The sequence below is a fragment of the Artibeus jamaicensis genome, unplaced genomic scaffold (genome assembly GCF_021234435.1).
Source record: "Artibeus jamaicensis isolate MK-2021 breed Jamaican fruit bat unplaced genomic scaffold, CSHL_Jam_final contig_457, whole genome shotgun sequence".
NCBI lineage: Eukaryota > Metazoa > Chordata > Mammalia > Chiroptera > Phyllostomidae > Artibeus > Artibeus jamaicensis.
Window position 1 is genome coordinate 272,471 of NW_026521840.1, and position 20,452 is coordinate 292,922.

Genomic DNA, 20,452 nt, shown 5'->3' on the forward strand with positions numbered 1-20,452 from the left:
TACTGATGGTAAACCAGGATATGAAAGAAAACAATGAAAATGGCTTTTGTAAAGAGGTATATGGATGATTTGTTTTAGAGACTCTGGCCCCCTCCCTCAGCATCTGACTCACCATTTATTTGACCTACACTTCAGCATTCAGAACACACCACTGTTTATATTGAACTAAAACCTCTGGGTTTAATAGCAGAGGAAGCAGACAACACAGTCAAATTTGCTTTTCTTTCCCTCTTCGTATCTCCTCTCTTGAACAATTGGGAACATTTTTGTTCTGTGTACCATTCTAGCTTAAAACATGTTGTTTCTTTCTGCCGTGTTATTATCACTGGGTCAGACTGCTCCCCACAAGAGGAAATGCTAACAGTTTCCGGACACTGGTGGCAGTGGAGAGCACATGTCCTGAGCTGGCATCGACAGTGACAAAGCAACTTAATGGCTCTCCCATGGCTTTCTGTGGCCAGACTAATTGATGTAAACATGCCATTTTTAGCCCCAGGCTTGGTGCCCGGGCATGATGTGGCCTACTAATGGCAGTATTTATTGTAGGTATTCCATCTCATCAAATGTGGTTTGGCAGGGGGAAGTGAAAAAAAATTAAACCTAGTACATGTTCTTCTCATTTATGCCAATGTTACCAGACAGGGGACCTTGGCCCTGAGTGGGCTCTGCCCAGGGCCACCTGTAATGTGTGGGTTCTTGACTTTGTGTAGGAAAGACTTCACGACACGAGTCTAAGTGACTATGAGGGTACATTTACTAAAGCTGAGAGCACTGACACAAGGAAAGGCTCAGCATAGAAGAAACAACGGGAGAGCCTGGGCTGGGCTGCCTGAGCTCTCTGGGAAGTCGGAGGAAAGGGGGCTTTGGGGACAGGTTCAGGGGATCAGCCTGGGACAGGCTGCCGCTGCCCATTGCCTTAAGAGTTTAGGAGAAGCATGCTTGTGAGAAAAAAAAAAGTACGGGCCTGGGGATAATAAAAGGAAAGGAAATGGTGCTGGCTGCTCCCCCGAGGGAGAGCAAGCCTGCTCTGGGTCCTTTGTGTTGAGGCTTTTATCTCTCTCTTGCAGATGGGAATCTTAGGGGAGGTCTCAGGGGAGGGTTTCAGTAGAACATTCATCAGTTCTCCAGGTGTGCCCTTTCAGGTCCATGGTCTCCACTGATTGGCCAGTGACAGGGGTCTTTAGTTTTTGCAGTTGGTCCTGGCTCACTCACCTGGTTTTCCTGCTTTTCTGGGCCTGGAGCTGAAACACAACTGAGGCCCAGATGTTATCTCCAGGGAATAAAGGCCAGGGGAGGGGAAGTTACCCTGGGGGTGAGGTTGTTATTTTCCCAGTTTTGCCCCCTGCCAGGCACTGGCGGCCTTCCGCCCCGGTATCCATTTGCACCTGTTTGCAAATTGCTACTGGATGTAAATTGCTCAGCCATTGTGCTCAGCTATCTGTCTCCATTTCCCTATTCCACTCGCCAAGGAATTTTCCTAGCTTCTCACTACCCTGTCTCATGAAGATCGGGAGCTTAAGATCCTGGGTTCTCAGGCAATAGATCTAATGGGACGTAGGTAACATAACAATAATGCAGAGCATGAAATTAATGAGAGTAGTGCACATGCCACCTAAAATGCCACCTCCTCCGTTACCACCTCTGGAATGAAGACCATCCTTTTCTCTAGGTTGGTGTGTTCCTATTACAGTTCTTATGCCACCAAAGTCTTGTGGCAATTATACAAGGTAACCTGATATATAGGTACAGAATTTTTAAATGAAACATAATAATTTAGTTACTGATTTACACATGCAACTTCATACAGTGTTAAGAGGCAGAAGTCAGGGGATGCACATCCTTCAAGCTCCAGCTCTGTCAGTAACTGAAAGTCATTGAACAGCTTATAGGGGAACATACTTCCCCATCTATATAATCAAAGGTCAGAGAATCATTCTATTAGCAGTGTCTATCAAGAACCTACTGTTCTGTGCGGCAAAGGAAACCATCAACAAAATAAAAAGACAACCCACAGAGGGGGAAAACATATTCACTGACACATCTGACAAGGGGTTAATATCCGAAATTTATAAAGAACTTATAAAACTCAACACCACAAAAACGCAAACAATCCCATTAAAAAATGGGTAAAGGATCTGAATGGACATCTCTCCAAAGAGGATATCCAGGTGGCCCATAGACATTTGAAAAGATGCTCAACATCACTAAAAATCATCAGAGAAATGCAAATGAAAATCACAGTGAGATACCATCTCACACCTGTCAGAGTGGCCATCGTCAACAAACCAACAAACAAGTGCCGGTGAGGACGTGGAGAAAGGGAAACTTCGTGCACTGTTGGTGGGAACGCAGACTGGTGCAGCCACTGTGGAAAGCAGTATGGAGACACCTCAAAAAATTAAAAATGGACCTGCCTTTTGACCCAGTGATCCCACTTCTGGGAATATATATGAAGAAACCAAAAACACTAATTTGAAACAATAAATGCACCCCTATGTTTATTGCAGCATTATCTACAATCGCCAACATATGGAAGCAGCACAAGTGTCCATCAGTAGATGAGCGGATAAAACAACTGCGGGACATTTACACAATGCAATACTACTCAGCCATAAAAAAAAGAAATTTATACCCTATGTGACAGCATGGATAGACCCGGAGAACATGATGCTAAGTGAAATAAGCCAGTCAGAGAAAGAAAAATGCCATATGATCTGACTCATGTGGAATCTAATGAACAAACTGAACTAACAAGCAAAACAGAGAGTCTTGGATAGAGAGCAGGCTGACAGCTATGGGGGAAGGGTTAGGACGTGGAGGATTGAGCAAAAAGAAAAACGGACTTGTGTACCTGGAGAACAGGGTGGTGATTGCAAGGAGGAGAAGGGTATAAAGGAGATAAATGGTGATGGAAAAAATACAATTAAAAAAGACCTTATGTTCCCTGAGAATACCATATTATTTCACTTATATATAAAATCTAAAACAAACAAACAAAACAGAAACATATTTATAGATACAAGAAACAAACTAGTGGTTACCAGAAGCGGAGGGGTTGGGTGAGTGACATAAAGGAGATTAAGAGGTATACATTCCAGTTATAAAATAAATAAATCATGAGGATACAATGTACAGCATAGGAACATATTCAGTAATATTGTAATAACTTCATGTGATGACTAGAATTATTGTCATGATCATTTCATAATACACACATACATCAAGTCACCGTACACCCGAGACACACCGGATATTGTGGGTCAATTGTACTTCAATTTTCAAAAATTCAGTCAGCTGTCAAAGGGCAGAGAAGAGGGAGGACCAGGTGAAAGAAGGGGAAGGGATTAGGCAGAGAACAGATATGCATAATCCATTGACAGGAACAACAGCGTGATGATGGCCTGAAGAAAGGGGGCAGGGCTGGGGGCCGGGGGCAAAGGTGGGGGGCGCGGAGACATCTGTAATAGTATGAACAACAAAGATAAAGTTCACAAGGACAAGGACAAGGTTACACCATGTTTGGCAAGTAGGTTAACAAACAACTCCTGGTCACTGCCATCAAGTGTGTTCTGACGTTAGCATTCCAGACTACAGAGAACATAGACAAAAATCTGCAGACCTCACTGTGAAACTTTAAAGTTAGTTTTCTTAAACTTCTGTGGCCTGTTTTAAGTGATTTTAATTAATAAAATGACCACATTTCAAATCACATTTGATTTGATTCAAAATCAAAATTAAAAATAGAAAATGTTTCTGTCATAAGCTACAACATAGATGAACCTTGAGGACATGATGCTACTTGAAATAAGCCAATCACAGAATGCCAAATATCGAACCATTGCACTTCTATAAGGTATGTAATGTAGTCAAACTCACAGAAATACAAAGTGCAATATGGCTACTAGGGGCAGGTAGGAGAAGGAAATCGAGAATTGTTTCAGTTTTGCAAGATGAAAAAATTCTAGAGATCACAAGGTACATATCGCAAACATGAATGTAATACACACTTTAAAATGGTTACAATGCTAAATTTTACTGTTTTTTTTACCACAATAATCAAAACAAATGTGTTTTCAAACAAAGAAATAAAAACTCCCTAGCAGACAAAGCCAGACACAAAAGAATACATACTTCATGATTTCATTTACATGACATTCTAGAATAGGCAAAACTATGCTGTAGAGACAACACACACCAGTGGGCCAGGGGTGAAAGAGGAAACTGACTATAAAAGGCCACAAAGAAACTTTCTGGAATGATGAAAGTCATTTATATCTTGATTGTGGTGGTGGTGGTGGCTATTTGAGTGTACACATCTGTCCAAACTTATCAACCTATACATTTAAAATTGCCTCAGATAAAATTGAGTTTCAAAAGCCAAAAAAGGTGAAGCTTTGATTACCAACTGATCTATTTTGTAGCCTATGCAAACAAATATGGAAATGCCTATGGTGAACTTGCATTTTTTTGGAGAATCAAGTTGACCTAAACAAATGTATCACATTATGATACTCCATTTCCAGCCATTTCACCTATTGTTTAGGAAAATGAGAAATAAATATACCCCCCACCTCATCCCTAACATGACATATGAAAAGAATTCTACATACTATTAAATCCATTTCTAATAAAGGTCTCCACCATTTTTGTACCTGAGAAAAGTTTTCATTTTTTACATCTGCTTTAAAAATCTTACATTTACTCCTATAACACTAGCACTTTCAGTTTCTACCATTTTACATTCTTATAATCTAGTCATTCTTATAAAATGACTTATGCCAATAAGTCATGAACACTGGATAAATCCTCAATTCAGATCCCCAAGTGAATGGTATTATTACAACACTGGAAATCCAGGGGAAGAAAAAGGGGGGGGGGACAAGAGAACACTAAAAGATATGCTAGGTGAAATAAGCCAGGTGGTGAGGGACAAATACCACATGATCTCACCTTTAACTGGAACATAATCAACAAAACAAACAAACAAGTAAAATATAACCAGAGACATTGAAATTAAGAACAATCTGACAGTAACCAGAGAGGAGGGGACAGTGGGCGGGGGGAGGATTTTCAGGAACTACTATGAAGGACACATGGACAAAACCAAGGGGGACGAAGGTGGGGATGGCTGGGGTAGGGGGGAGTGGGGGACGGAAATGCAGACAACTGTAATTGAACAACAATACAATAATTTTAAAAACGAGATACAGAGGAGGGAAAGTATAATGGAGGGGAATTCAATGCTTCAAAGTGGCTGGACACTTCAAAGACTGTCTCCCAATCCTCCCACTTTAAAGATGAGGAGACTGAGGCTTGGACTGGCCAGCAGACGCTCCTATACCACACAAGCAAGACGCATGCGCACGCAGCAAAGCTAGGCACAGCGTCAGGTTTTGTGGATCCCCAGACAGCACTCTTTGCACCATGAACGCAACCTGGATGAAGGGGGCCTGAAAGTGTTTGCAGGAAAAGAATGGAAACAGAAGGAAACTAAGAAGCACTGGAGGGGATTAGGAGACAGGAAGAGAGAGAGAGAGAGATAAAACTGGTCAGTGTACGTGGGTCAAACCACCTTGACCCTTTTTCCTAAACAATCTCTGATCGTGGGCAAACATCCTCGTTGACTTCCTTGACGGTGTCTTTCCCACAGTCCTGAAAGAACACAGGAAGATCTAAGGAAACCTATCTGGAGAAGCAAAGCTAAAGTGGGTAGGATCTCAAAATAGACCTAACATGCATGGATTTCCTTCCCATCCAGAGGTGCCAGACAGACTGGGGCCAAATTTGGATCTGTCTATGGCCAGCGACTGTCCTGAGGTTGGCGAGAGCCATGGGAATAACAAAGAGCCACAAGTTCACCTCTCAGAGGTAAGAAACTTCTCCACTTGTTGACCCTGTCCTCTGTTCACTGCGATGGAGGACCAGCCACAGCTTTGAAAGTCTCCTTCCCCTGAAAAAGGCTTTATTGTTAATTATTGCAGCAGGAGGAAGTGGGATCCAATTGAGTTTCCTGCTCAATTTATTAGAAATAAGAAAAGCAAGGTGATGAAGAGTTGCAAGGTGGTGAGGAGGACCAAGAGACATGATTCCAATAATGCTGTCTAGTCGTTACGGACAAAACTTGGAGTATGGTCAAGTACATGAGCTAGGCTGCTTCAGTTCCATCTATGCCTGCCACTCACAAGCTGTGTGTCTTGGGCAAGTCACTCTGCTCCTTTGTGTAAGTTTCTCAATATATAATAAGGAGACTAATAATACTTCCCTAAGAAATTACTGTGAGGATTAAGCGAGCTAATAAGGTAAAGTTTTAAATTTATTTGCAATGATTCATGCAACCCTATGTTCACTGCAGCATTCTTCACAGTGGCCAAGACATGAAGACAATCGAAGTGTCCCTCAGTAGATGACTGGATAAAGAAGATATGGTCCATATATACAGTGGAATACTACTTAGCCATAAAAAATATAAAATACTGACATTTGCAACAGCGTGAATGGACCTTGAAAATATCATGGCTGGCCAAATATGTCAGACTGAAAAAGTCAAGAGCTATATGGTTTCACTCCCATGTGGGAGATGAAACTGAAAGCAACAAATGAACAAACAAAAAGAAACAAACAAAAAATCATAGACAAGGACAATAGTATGGTGGTTACCAGTGGGAAGGGGGCTGAGGGGATACTAAAGGGTAAACAGGGTCAAATATATGGTCATGGAAGATTTGACATTTGGTGGTGAACACACAATACAATACACAGGTGATGAATCATGGAAATGTACTCTCGAAATCTATATAATCTTATGAACCAATGTCACCCCAATAAATTCAATGAAAATAAGGTAAAGCGTTTAAAATAGTACCTGGCATATAGTAAACACTAAATAAACATTAACTTCCTTCTGTATTCAGATCTCTGTGGGAATATTATGGGGAAAGTGAGGCCAATTATGTTCTGCATGGTCCAAAGTAGGGGTTTCCATTTTAGGATTAATGGATAGTAGCCCCAGAAAGACAAGGTCTAAATTGAACATAAGGAATATCTTTGAACAGTCAGAGTTTCCTTAAGATGGAGTAATATACCTCCTAAGCTAGTGATGTACAAGCAGAAACTGGACAACTACCTGGCAAGAAGGTAATATGGGAGTTACCTAAAGGAAGGATCAGGTTTTAAATACTTTTTTAAATACTTTTCACGTCTCTTCCCTGTAGGCGGAAGAGCCTATTGTTTCAAAAGGCTGGTAAGAAATAGCTCATCTCACCAAACAGGGAGCAGAGGCTCCACACAAAAATGGGGAAATGCGGTCTCTGTTTGGAGAGAGACCAGTATGGTCGCCAGACACACGGGTGCTGCCAGCATCAAGAAATTCTCCCCCTATTTAATCATTTGAGAAATCCCAAAAGCAGGGGACAGAGAGACCTTTGCCTATATCTTTGTTCAAGCGATCTTTGGAAAAGTACAACTAGGAAACCACACAAGCTCAGACTGAGCCTGAGGAATACATGGCGCAGTATTGAGAACTAGAGGTGTGAATGCATGTTGGGATATCCTTTAAAACCAATTAAAAGGAAATACTCATTTTACTGGATCAATGCCACCATACTAAATATCAGGGATATCATTCTAGCCACTGAATCTCACAGACTGACATTCTGTAAATCTCAGATTTCCAGGTATGCCAATAAGTTGCTGTGTGACTTTGGGCAAGTCTCTGCTCCTCTCTAGGCCCCCAGTTTCCTAACTATAACCCCAGAGGGTGGGACAAGTAGGCTTCCAATTGGCATGACCGTATAATGTATCATCAAACCTGAGAAACCATTAACAGTCAGTCTTTGACAACAGGTGACACTTGGGCAAACTGGGATGGATGGTCACCCTAAGAATAGCCTTCCAGCTCTGACCATCTGTGGCCATGTGATTCTTCAGGTGGGACAAGGAATCCAAATATTTGATCTCAGGATTCCAGAACAAATGTTTGACTCCTAGATCATTGCAGGAACGTTGGTGGCTCTTTCAATACCAAGTCGATCCGTTGGAACCTTCCTATTTGAAAGGATTGAGCCCGGGTCCCTCAGATAGATGACATTATCCACTTAGAAAAGGGAAAGGCAGGGTTAACGCTTTAAGAGTTCCTGCTCCTTCGACATTTCCAATTCCCTGGAAATGACGTCTGAGAGTCATGGACTCTCAGAAATTGGAAAGACCCTGAGACCGTCTAGTCCAGTGTGCTTCCATTTCTTATCTTTTTCATTTGAGAAGCTGGATCATCATTCTAAAGTAACCTCTACTCTCAACTCAATATATCGAATAAATAAGAGCAGAGCTTCTCTGGTTGAAGGGGTACAGGTAGAGAGAGATCAAATCCTGACTCACCTGGCCTCCATCTCATGCCCATCCCTGAAACCCTAGAAGCCAGCAGCCCATGGTTCACCAGTGTCACCTGATGGCCACACGCCGGGCCTAATCCACGAAGCTGGCTTTGCATCCAAGACGCGTGGACTGCAGAGAAGTGTGTGCATCGTGCCAGCCCTATTTCAGAGAAAGGCAGAGACAGAGCATAGCAGGGCACCTGGTAGAAGTGGAGGGAACCTCTACGAAGTTGGTGAAAGACTTTAAAACAGAGTCTGAACTACCAAATACAAGGAAGATATAATGAACCTTGACCGCCTCACCATACCAATCACCAAGCCTCTTCTCTCACTCCACCTACCCTTCAGAGACTCAGTGTGCTGTCCCTTTGTAGCCCTAAGCAAAAGGAAAGAAGTCCAAGAGCCTAATTTCAGCTTAATCGTAAATATTCCAGCTGTTTTTCCCTTTGATAAGAAGGCCATTAAGTTCACTGGTAGAAAATACTTGATTGCAAAAGATTCCCAATTGGTGTCTGAGCCATCATGATTCATATGGTTCAGGGTACCCCCATGAAGATAACACCTACCTTGGAGAATGAGCTAACTCCCACATTGGCCTTTTAAATAGCAGAGACACAGGTGCCCACTGTGAAGATAAGACCTACCTTGGAGAACCAGCTAAATCCCACATTGGCTTTTTAAAATGGCACAGAGACAGGTACATTGTAGTATCCTTCCCTTGTAGGCACCACAGTTTTTCTCCCATTGTGGAGAACAGGACCAATACAATGGCATTGGTCCGATGAAGATAGCATAAAGTATATAAAACAAAATGGAGTCCCTCATGGCAACCAAGATGGTTGTTAGTCAGCCAGGACACTTTGGTTCAAGAGGGAAACTACCTAAGTCAGAGCAGACACATCTGGCAAGGAGACACACCTAAGATATCTGCAGAACAGCCGTGTCTGCAGAGCAGGACCACCCATAGATAGGCTCCTGGGAAAAGTCCATATTTGACATCAGAGGTGTCAAGCAGAACAGCCATGTACCACCCATAGGTTCCTGGGAAAACTCCACATTTGGCGTCAGGGCTGCCAAGACATTTATCGAAAAGACCCAGAAGGGTGGAGCACACCACTGTCAAGGTATAACCAAGGCAGGCTCCAGACCACGGCTGAGACAGCCGAGCTCCACACCCCAGAGGGCTGCTCCACACCACACAGATCTCCCTTGGCATCCAGCGCTGAAGGCTCTGCCCTGCTGGACTGGGGACTTCGTCTGCCCTGCTGCCCACCTGGCTTCAGAGATCTGTCCTTGCAAGAACGCTGACAACTCCTTTGTCCACTGCTGCCTCCCTGAGCTGCAGGCTGACACTCTGGGACTTGGATTCATTATCCACACCCCCATCCCCGTTGATTGCTGTGTGTGTATTATAATTCTTAGATTAATGTTAGAGTATGAGTAGGATGTTAATGTGTGTTAATGTTCTGCTGTGAGTGACCCAGCATTCAATAAGAGCTGAGTGAATAGCAGAGTTACTGTATGTGACGCTCATCTACTCCTTGGTGCCAGGCTGCTCCGCAGGCAGGGAGCCGGGCAGTTGTCCGGCTGACTTATAGGAAAGACTATATCACGAACAGACACTCGTGACACTCATAAAACTGCTATGATCAGGTTTCAGCTAGTTTTACTTAGCAACGTCTCTTCTGCCTTAGATCTTTAATAAACTTCAACTCTATGTGTATGCGACAAATGCTGTGTCCTGGGATCACAAAATCCTTAAAATAACACATAGGAAATCTATCTGAGGCCCCACAGAGCTTCTTCAAGATCTGTCTTCGGCCGATCATTTTAGCATGGACTGATAATTTCACCAGATAATAAAGATTTGTTTCCCCAGCTGGAGCCTCTTGTTCCTAATTTAATTAAAGCCATAAATATACAGGGGCAGGTAAAAGTAGGTTCACAGTTGTGAGTACATGAAACAGAGCTCATTGTTGTATTATTGTCGATTGAGTACTCTGTTTTTTATTTGTATTAAACCTGTGACCGACTTTTGCCAACCCCTGTATTCTGTCCAGAAAAAGATTGAGTGACACAGAGAAGGGATCTAGAGACATGTTATGGGAAAAAGTATGGAAGGACCTGGGCTAGCTTAGCCCAGAACAGTGAGATGTCTTTAAATATCCACAGGACTACCACAGGAAAGAGAGGGCAACTTGATGCTTGTAATACTTACTCCTTTTTGCATATTTCCAGTGACAAGTGGGGGGGGGTGGACAACGACACATGAGTCTCTGGCCTCCAAATTAACCCACTTCATTTGCAGCAGCAGAAATGGTAGAAAATGTACCTTCGAACACTTGCAAGCAGCTTCTATACGCCCACCCTCCCCCATCTCAAAGGCTCTCTTCTTCTCCTAGCTACACATCCCTGTATTGTCTGTTCCTTACCTGACAAAATGTCAAGAGCCCTTTCCATCCTATTGAGTCTCTTATGAAAGCACAGCAGCCCATCAGCGTCCCTCTGTAAATGTGGAGCCCAAAGGCAGGCTGCAATGTACCAAGCATAGTCTGACCAGTGAAGAATAGAGTGGAACCTTTCTGAGTTTTTCTGGGTCTTTCTGGGCCTGAATACTATGTTAAGGTCATCTATAGTCAGAATAAGCGTTTTACTTTCCTTTGAGTTCAATATGTCAACAGTACAATATAGGTGCAAAAAACCCAAAGGAATATTTGTGCTTAACCCATGGACACGGACAGCAATATGGGGATTCACTTGGGGAGGGGAGAAGGCAGGGTTGTGGGGGGGGGGCAAAGGGAGAAAAGTGGGAACAACTATAATAGTATAAACAATAAAAAAATTAAAGGTTTAGAAAATCCTTATTTTGTGTCTTTTTCACAAATATGTATCTATAAGCCATGTCTTCCCAATTCTTTTTTTAAAGGTTTTATTTCCCTTTTTCCTTGTTTTGTGGGGAGGTGCACCCAAAATTATAAGCTTACTACATTTATGTTTATTACAATTCGTACTGCCCTTTTGAATCCCAAGTCTATACCCATCTATATGTTCCTTCTTCTGATTTGAATGTTTGCTTACTATGCCACCAATATTGTCCTCTACACAAGCACAAAATTATTGAAGAGAATGAAGCCGAAGCCAAAGCCTAGTGTTTTTCCTTCCTCAGAAATTGTCCTCCAGACACACATCCATTCTAAAAATATATTTTATGAGTGCCCTTTACCCAGCATTTTCAAGGCCATTCCAAACATTGACAAATCCCCTAAGTTTAATCTCCACATTTCTCTTACAGGAAGACACTTCGCTGAATTCCTTAGGAGACCCTAGTATTCCATTTCTCCAGCATTCCATCCCCCTTTTTTTCCATTGCAGAAATCCTATTGCACAAAGACACTGCATGATGCTGCCAAGTCCTGTCTTCAAGGAACCAACATCAGGGCTAATGATTATGCATTCCTCTCCTAAAAGCTAAGGAAATAAACTTGTAAATAATTCATTCTAGATTCTTGCAAGGAGCAACATCAAGAACACAAGTTTTGTAATACTTCTTCTTTTTGAAATACAGGACTACAACTAGTCATCTCTAGACAGGGGACATCTCTGACTACTTAGTGACTATTCCCAGTGATATAGTGTGAACAGTTTGCATCCGCTGGTATTCTCAGTGCCCAGGGAAGCTTTTCTTCTAGCTGGTAGACCTACACCCAAATCCAGCCATAAAGTGCTCACTTTCCATCTGTAATCCATGGCAAATGTTATCTCCTTCCTACCAATATCTCATTTACTTTTTCTGCTCTGGTATTGACTTTCTCCTTGACAAAGAAGATGTATTTCTTCTTGACATGTGTTCCTCCAAACACATGTTTGTTCCTCCCATTTACAGTTAAAGAACCGAGGGTCAGAGAGAAGGGGGCACAGGGTATGTGTAAGACCAAAGAGCAGTTGTTCAGATACCTGCTTCTCTTTGAGAAGAGAGTTGTTAAGTGACCAACCTGTGACGTGCTGTCACTCCCATTATGTTGGAATGAATGATCGCAATGGACCTTTAGAGGTCCAAAGAGTTTAAATAATTTGACCAAAAGAGTCCAGTACAACTCCAGATTCTTACTGGCGATGTAGAGGTTAGATTCCACACAAAGCCTGGAAGGGATGAGAAACGCCATTGAAATTCTAAGAACAGAAAACTAGGTGATGGAGGAAAACGAAGGTGGCAACTAAAAGCTGTTAAGATTTTCCAGTTGTGCCTCATGCCCACGGCCTTGTGAACAGGTAGCCCACAATGGGAATCGCCTGGGGGACCGTGGGCGGAAAGTGTGGCTCTGAGATTTTCTGAATACATTAGAGGCTCAAGAGCTCTAAAGGTAACAAAGCAAGCCACCTCCAGACTCCAGCAAAGGCAGCAACAGCTGCTGCTTACAGCCCTGCCAGCAGTTCCCTCTCCCCCGACCCCCACCCCCAGCTTTTGGCCCTCTGCCAAAAGGTTGAGGACCCTAGGGTTTACAGGCTGGAAAGGCAATCACTATCCGAGTCAGCAGGCGCCATCTACTGGAGGGTCATCCCACCTGCCTTTCCTTTTCAAGAAAGTGCAAAGGGTGACCCAGTGACTGCTCTGCCTACTTGGGCCTTTCTTGGTTTTTGTTTGTTTTTGTTCTGCTGTTCTGCTGGGTGTTTAAAAATATATCTTAGAAAAATATCGGGGACTGTCCTGACTAGTTGTGGCTCAGTTGCTGGGAGCCGTTCTGCAAAGCGAAGGGTTAGAAGAGTGTCCCGTGAAGGTGCATGCTTGGGCTGCAGGTTCAGTCCCCGGTCTGGGTGCCTGCGAGAGGCAATCCATCGATGTTTCTCTCACATCGATATTTCTCTCCCTCTATTTCTCCCTCCCCTCACTCTAAACATAAATAAATAAAATGTTTGTTAAAATATTGAGACAAGCAAATCTTCAATAGTTATAAATGACAATACATTTGAAAAACTACATCTAAAAAAGAAACCAAATTAAATCCTTTGCCCCATCCGTTTCTGGTAGTAGCCTCCAAAGTCAGAGAAAGACTACAGACGTGTCTTTTTCTTTTAATTGCTCAGTTCTTCAAAATGTATGGACTGAATCTTGGGGATACAGTTTGCACTCTGCGCAGAGGGTTTGCACAGAGCTCAGTGCCCACCCGCGGGAATTGTGGCTGTAAAACAGGGGACAGGCAGTGGTCCCTGGCCTAGAAGAAATGAAGATATCGCTCTCAGGGGGGAATTTTCGAGATCTTTTGCAGCAAGTGTGTTCTCTGTTAGGAAAATCAGCTAACGACTACCAATCATTACACACAAAAATTCCTTGTCACAGGCTTGGCCACCCTCTCCCTTGGGGCTCTCAGTCCCCTGCATCCCGGCCTGTTTCTCTTCGCTGGCCCTTCGCTGACGACGGTAGCTTCCAGCCATAGCTGGCTGGGGGTCTGGGCTCAGAGGTCCGTTCGGCAGGCCACAGGCCAGTAAAAATGTCTCATTCTGTTTGTGGCATTCCAGACCTGACTCCCCCCAGGTGAGCTGCCAGGTTGGTGCACCAGGACCCCACTCGGCGCCCTGTGACCTGTGAGGCGCCCCATTGCTTACCTGGAGTCCAGAGCAGGGTGATCAGGAAGCCGAAAGCCAAGACAGCCAGGGCACCATGGCCATGACGGGGAGCGAACATCTTGGGGCACAGAGTGCAGTGCGCACTCTCGCTTCCCTCTGAGTCCTTTCGCTCCTCGTTCCGACGAAAAAGGCAGGGAAGGGGCGGGGAAGGGGGGAGGTCAAGGGTTTAAGGTAAAAGATCTAAACTCTGTCTTCGGACTTCTTACCTCTGAATTCTGACCCTACCGCCTCTTCCCGGCCCCCTCCCTTGCTACTGTCTCAGCGCAGGGCCGCCCTCTTCCCCTGAGACCCGTCCTGGGGCCTCGGAGATACCGAGCTATTCCATGAGAGGAACACAGCCTAGGCAGTCTCGCAGGGACTCTCGCTCTCTGCCTAACACTCTGTCTCCTCCCAGGCCCACGATTCCCTCTCAACCTTTGGTGGCAAGTAGGGTGTCGGGGTTCAGGACGCCCGTACACCGAACCTGCGACTGGGGAAGTCGGCGCCGGCACAGGTACCGCTTAGCTTCTCTGCGGCGCTCGCAACTTTCTGCCACTGTGTTGAGAGGAGGCGGCAAAGTTTGTCTCTGGAGGGAGGAAGTTCGGGACAACCGGGGGAGAGGATGGGAAGGAGGGAGGAACCAGGAAAGGGAGCCTGGAGGAGTGCGTGGAAGAGCCCAGAGGAGGCTAGTGCAGCTATCCAGGAGAGCGCCCCTAATCGACTGATGGCCCTGGGGCTAAGCGCCTCAGTGCGGTTGGGAGGGAGCACCTGCCAGAGCTGCATTTCCCTTTCCTCCTTTCGGGAGCCCACCAGTTCCCTCCCCCAGGCTGATTTCTTCTTGGCCTGAGTTTCGGACGGTATCCGGGAAGGATGTGGGGGGTTCTTCAGGCAAGGAGAGGAAGCGTACACGTCAGCGCGAGTGCTCCCGAAGGAGAACAGTTCTGGAGCTGACTTCAGGCCTTCCGAGGCAGGAGGTTACTGTGTGCTCAGAAGGTGAGGACTGGGGGCAAATGGGTAGCACAGTCTGCCATAGCCAGCCGGGTAGGGACGGACGGAGACAAAAGCACCCAGACAGCTGGAAGGGCTATGGAGATACAGATTCTAGGGAAGTAATTGGCAAGTAGCAACAGGCATGTGGTAGGGGGTGTTTGTTTTTGGCAGAGCCAGCTGAGACGTTATTTCGGGGAGGAAAAAAAAAAAGCCAGTTCATTTGGCTTTTAGTTGGGGGCCTGGGTAAGAGGCACTGGTCCCCCAGGCAGGAAACTCCCCCACCCCAAGGCTGAGCCGAGGACTGAGTCGCAGCTTCAGGAGGGTCCCCTGCGCCCCCTCCCTACACAGCTCCTTTCCAGCCCACCCAGAGGACAGGAGGGACCGCAGTGGTTGTTCACTCGGGCAGGACAACATCAAATGACTCAGACACCGGCTTCCCATCTCGGGTCTCGATCTTCCTCACAACCACTGTCTTGCAGAAGGAGCTGGTGCTGGTGCAGCTGAGGGAGCCAGAGACCCTGTCAGAGCCCAAGATGGCCTGAAAGTCCACACCATAGTTGATGTTCCTGTACATCGGACTCATCCCACCTGAGTAGCCACTGGTGGTCCCAGAACATGGGAAGCCATGTTCTGCACCCCAGACTCCAGCCAATTTTCCTTGCCCTCCAGCAGCTTGCATATTTTGAATGATCACACCTGGGGGCGAGGGAACCAGGACATTTACGTCCCTCCCCCATCAGTCATTGTTTAAGAGCTACTTCCCTGCAGGGTACAGCAGGCAGTAATTCCCAGGCACTTCTGGCCTGCGATATGTATTCAGGGCAAAGTGGGTTCTCACAGCCTGAGAACAGCCCTCTAACAAAGACGCAGGTGCTGGCTATTGAAAGGCAGGTTGTTGTCCACAGAAATCAGAAGGGGAAGTGGGTGGAAGACCAACAGCCTCTGCTGTGATGTAGGCATGCATCCTCATCTATATTATCGTCAGCTCTAACATATTCAGTAGTTTCTGGGTGTCTGGTCTACTGCCGTGTTGCTCTAGGAATGGATGGTCCCATGTCATAAGAAGTTCACACAGGGCAGGTCTGAGTTTCAAGCCCAGCTCATTCACTAAGCGTATGACCCTGATCCTTACCTTTGTCATCAGAAAAATGAGAAAAATATTCACACCTACCCCTTAGGGTTCTGGTGAGGAACCCATCACAGAGGTCAGCACATTAGCAAGTGCTTTATCAATTCAAGCTAGTATTTATCAATGACTGAAAGGATTTGGTGTTGATCCTGCTGTTTAGTACATGAAATGGGGGAAAGTATATGCCTATAGATATGGGGCTGGAAATGAGTGTGGGCCGCCTTAGCTAATGTTGAACAGAAAACAGAGGGCATGAAATCTAGTGACCAAGGGCGTAGACATTTAGGAGGGTTCTGGCTGGAGCTTCACTTGTGGTTGGCTTGCTACCAAAGCTTAGAAGCTCACTTCTGTAATCCCAAGAATACACACTTAGAGAGGAATTTGTACTTGAAGGTGATTCACCACTCCATAAGCACCATGTAAGTAGGAACAGTGTCTAATTTGTTTACCTCTATAGTCCAGATAGTGGAAGTGGTTAGACACGCAAGTACATATTTGTTGGATTAATAAATGAATGAGTACAAAGCGATATACAGAGCTTTTTACTAATCTGGCCTATCAGTATTTTAGTCATGCTATTTCTTCCACTTGTAATACCCTCTATTTCTCTTCCCAACCTCTGCCCCATGCCTATACATGTGTGTGGTAAAAATATATATATATCCTTGCCCAGGAGAACTCTGACCTTTGCTCTTACCTTCTGGGAGGTAATCTATAAGCCCTTGGAATGTCGTATTTGATAGGAGTGATTTAGGGTAAGGTTTTGTCCATACCAACAATATGATTTAGGGTGCAGGCTGTGGTTTATCTGGCATCACATTAGTTCCTGAGGAGACCGGAGACTGAGGTCAGCCACGGGGGGGGGGGGGTGATGGAGCCCCAGTCAAATCTCTAGGAGTTTGGCTGAGCTACTCTGATTGTCAGTACTCTGTCATGCGTATTGTCACATATCGATGTCAGTACTCTGTCATGCATATTGTCACATATCGATGCTGAAAAAGTAACCCTGTCCTGACTTCACAGGGGCAGGACCACTGACGCCCAGCATTTAGTACTTTCTTGGACTCTTACCTGTGCTTATTTCCTTGGCTGATTTTAAATCTTATCTTTTAGGCTTCATAATCCATAACTGTTAGTATAACAATGAGTTCTGTAAGTCTGTATAGTGAACTGTCAAACCTAAGGGTGCTCTTTTTAAAAAAATATTTTATTTTTTTTTTTTAGAGAAGGGAACGGAGGGAGAAAGAGAGAGGAAGAGAAACATCAATGTGTGGTTGCCTCGCATGTGTCCCTCGTTGGGGACCTGGCCTGCAACCCAGGCATGTGCCCTGACTGGGAATCAAACCAGTGACCCTTTGGTTCCACAGACCAGCAATCAATCCACTAAGCCACACCAGCCAGGGCCATAAGGGTGCTCTTGATTTAGAATTGCAATTGGTGTCTGAAGGGAGGGTGGTATTCTGGGTGGAGTGATCATCCTAACTATTCTGTTGCTCTAACCTTCACAACATGGTAGAATTTCCAGTCCTCTGAAGCTTAGTTTATACCTTTCCTTATTTGGTAGAGTTTTCTAATGTTCATCCATATCTACTACTCCTGTTCTTCTGAGCTCACAAGACTTATATTTTTCTGCTCCCTTGAAGATGGGTGAGGCCATGTGATCAGTTCTGCCATTTTGATCTATGACTGGAAGCAGGGCTGGAGAGTTTAGTCGTAAGTGAGAAGCTCTCTAGGGTTCTCTCTCCCTCTGTGGTGGTTATGGAAATGTGTGTTGAGAAGGAAAAGCAGCCCAGATTGTGTACTATCGCATGGAGAACTGCTGCCCTGGAGAGTCATGTGGACCCACAGAAAAATTTGCATGAGCAAGAAATAAACTCTTATATGGTAGGCCATTGAGATTTTGGGAATACCTATTACTGCAGCACAACCAAACTTATCCTGACTGGTTACAGAGATTTTTCTCTGTCGGAAGTAACCACGGCATTCACTGAGTGCCTCCAGATCCCCATCCATCCCTGCCATAATACATGCTTCTATGTTTTCACTAAACTCTGAGTGACTACGAATAGAGTTTTTATTTTGGTAGTCTTAGTATCCCTAGTGTACCTATCACAAGGCCTGGTTGAAATTACATACTCAGTATATGTGTGTTGAATCTAATTCATCAGGTTGGAGGCAGGACTATGGAGACGTGTGGCTCTTGTGAAGATAGACATAGTCTTGTCTAGCAAAATGTCTTAAATGATCTATTGGAGAGCCAAGTAGAAGGAATAGAGGTTTCTGAAGAACACAAGACCACTCTATGCCCACATACCATCCCTCTTTTACTCTTCCCCAGTGACAATAAGAAAGTGTCCACATGACACGCATGGCCTTCTGGAGGAGGCCACAACGCAAGACAAAAAGGGGAGAGATGAAACCAGAATAGTGTGCTTCTAGGGGTACATGAATTTTACCTCCAAATACCACTCTTTAGCTGTATTGCAAACCCAGCTAGTCGTACCATATGGCCAAGCTGAATTGTTCTGCACATGGTGGGACTACTGGAAATGCTGGGTAGTCTCATATTGTTCTCTGGGACCTGGCAGGCAAAGGCCTGGCAAGCAAAACCTACCTCGTCAGTCCTATATCCTGGTCAGGAGAGAAGCTTCTGGGGGCCAGGGGTGAGCAGACCAACATGAAGAAGGAAATCCCAAAGGGTTCAAAAGCTAAGTGAGTCAAGAGGTACAATGGTGACTTCCATGACTGAACCACCGAAGTAAGCCAAAGCCCACAGCAGAGACCAGACCGTGGTCCTCCTCACACTTGGTTTTGGTAGACACAAAAGGACATACGGCTTCAGTACACTGTTGGAGGCCTAGGTTAGAACATGTAAGAAATAAGAGTTTTTGCCCTGGCTGGTGTAGCTCAGTGGATTGAGCACAGGCCTGTGAACCAAAGGGTCACTGATTCAATTCCCAGTCTAGGGCACATGCCTGGGTTGTGGGCCAGGTCCCCAGTAGGGGGGCATGTGAGAAGTAACCACACATTGATGTTTCTCTCCCTTTCTCCCTCCCTTCCCCTCTCTCTAAAAAAATAAATACATAAAATCTATTTTTTAAAGAAAGAAATAGAGTCCTCAAGGAACATATAGGGAGTGATAACCATTCACATGTTAGTATCAGCTCATTCTATATTCTTACTTCAACTCCCCCCACCCCGAATCTGCACCACCCACCAGGAACCCTGTGAGAGAGAATAAGCAGCTCTGAGAGCAGTTTGAGTAGGGGTGGGAAACGGGTGAACACCCACAAGAAAGGTAATCTTGCCCGGCCACATTAAATGAGCACCCAGCTTCTCCAGTGTGAAATGCAGTTCACAACCCCGTTGTATAATGGCTGCCACAAAGACTAAAAGAGACCCTTATATGTAAGGTTACTAAAAATAGGAGGAATTATTGTATTGAAACAAGCCATAAGCCTCCTCCATCAGACCTGGTGGGAGCCTTTCCAGGATAGAGATAGGTCAGGGGTGACTTGTTTAGGAAGAGGCCTTTCCTGGGAGCTGGGATGAGCATCCTCTCTCCCTTCTAATTCTGTCCATCTGGGCACAGCACAGAGACATCTCTCCTGACCCCTGAGCCCCCTCCCCCACCCCAGAAAATCCTAAAGAAAGTCGAGCAAAAAGCCATCATACTCAACATAATGACCTTCCAATGCAGCCCTCCACTTTGGAAGGTCTTCTGAAAATTATACTTTAAATCCACCGTCCCCTCAGCTCCCAGTTGAAGGGAGAAACAGTAATTACACAAAGCAAATTGGAAACTTAGTAATTGGAGAGATGAGTGGCGTGTCCATTGGTGAATACAACTGAGGACAAGAAGTGGGTAAATGCTCATAGCAAATAATTTTCTAAGTAGTGCAACCATTCTTCATGGTCGTAAAGAATATGGATTTATCATGCGCACCATATGGGATTTTCAGAAACAATTCTTCTGCCAATGAGATGTGTTTTGTTTTAGGTACTTCAGGAAAGAACCAGCTGCATCCAGGAGTGTAAGATCCCCTCCATTTGTGTCCTCACTCTCCACTGTAGGATCCTCAGAAGGTAATCAGGCAGCACTAAGACCAGACGCAGCGCTCTCACTGTGCAGGAGGTCATTGAGATTCAAGTTTAGTAGCTGGGGAAGCAGGCTGCTGAGAACTGAGCCTTCTGAATTTGGTGGAGAGAGACAGCAGACCCCATGGGAGGGGAGAGGGTGGGGGCAGTAGAGAAAGGGGTTAAATGAGAGAGACAAGAAATGAGGAACAGGTAAAAGATTACTGATGGTCCCATGATCACATTCTCCAAATCCTCTGGGAGGGGCACATCCCCAAGGCCTAAA

At 45.0% G+C, this 20,452-nt stretch overlaps 1 protein-coding gene across 1 annotated transcript in view; it reads right to left on the reverse strand.

Annotated features, from left to right (window-relative positions):
* LOC119041773 (vascular endothelial growth factor receptor kdr-like) overlaps positions 1-14,755 on the reverse strand; it is a 171,105-nt gene extending 156,350 nt beyond the window's left edge. The window contains exon 1 of the mRNA XM_037135164.2: positions 13,971-14,755. Within this exon, the coding sequence (XP_036991059.2) occupies positions 13,971-14,049 (79 nt within the window). The 5' untranslated portion in view covers positions 14,050-14,755. The remainder of the gene's footprint in view (positions 1-13,970) is intronic.
* Positions 14,756-20,452: the final 5,697 nt, after the last annotated feature.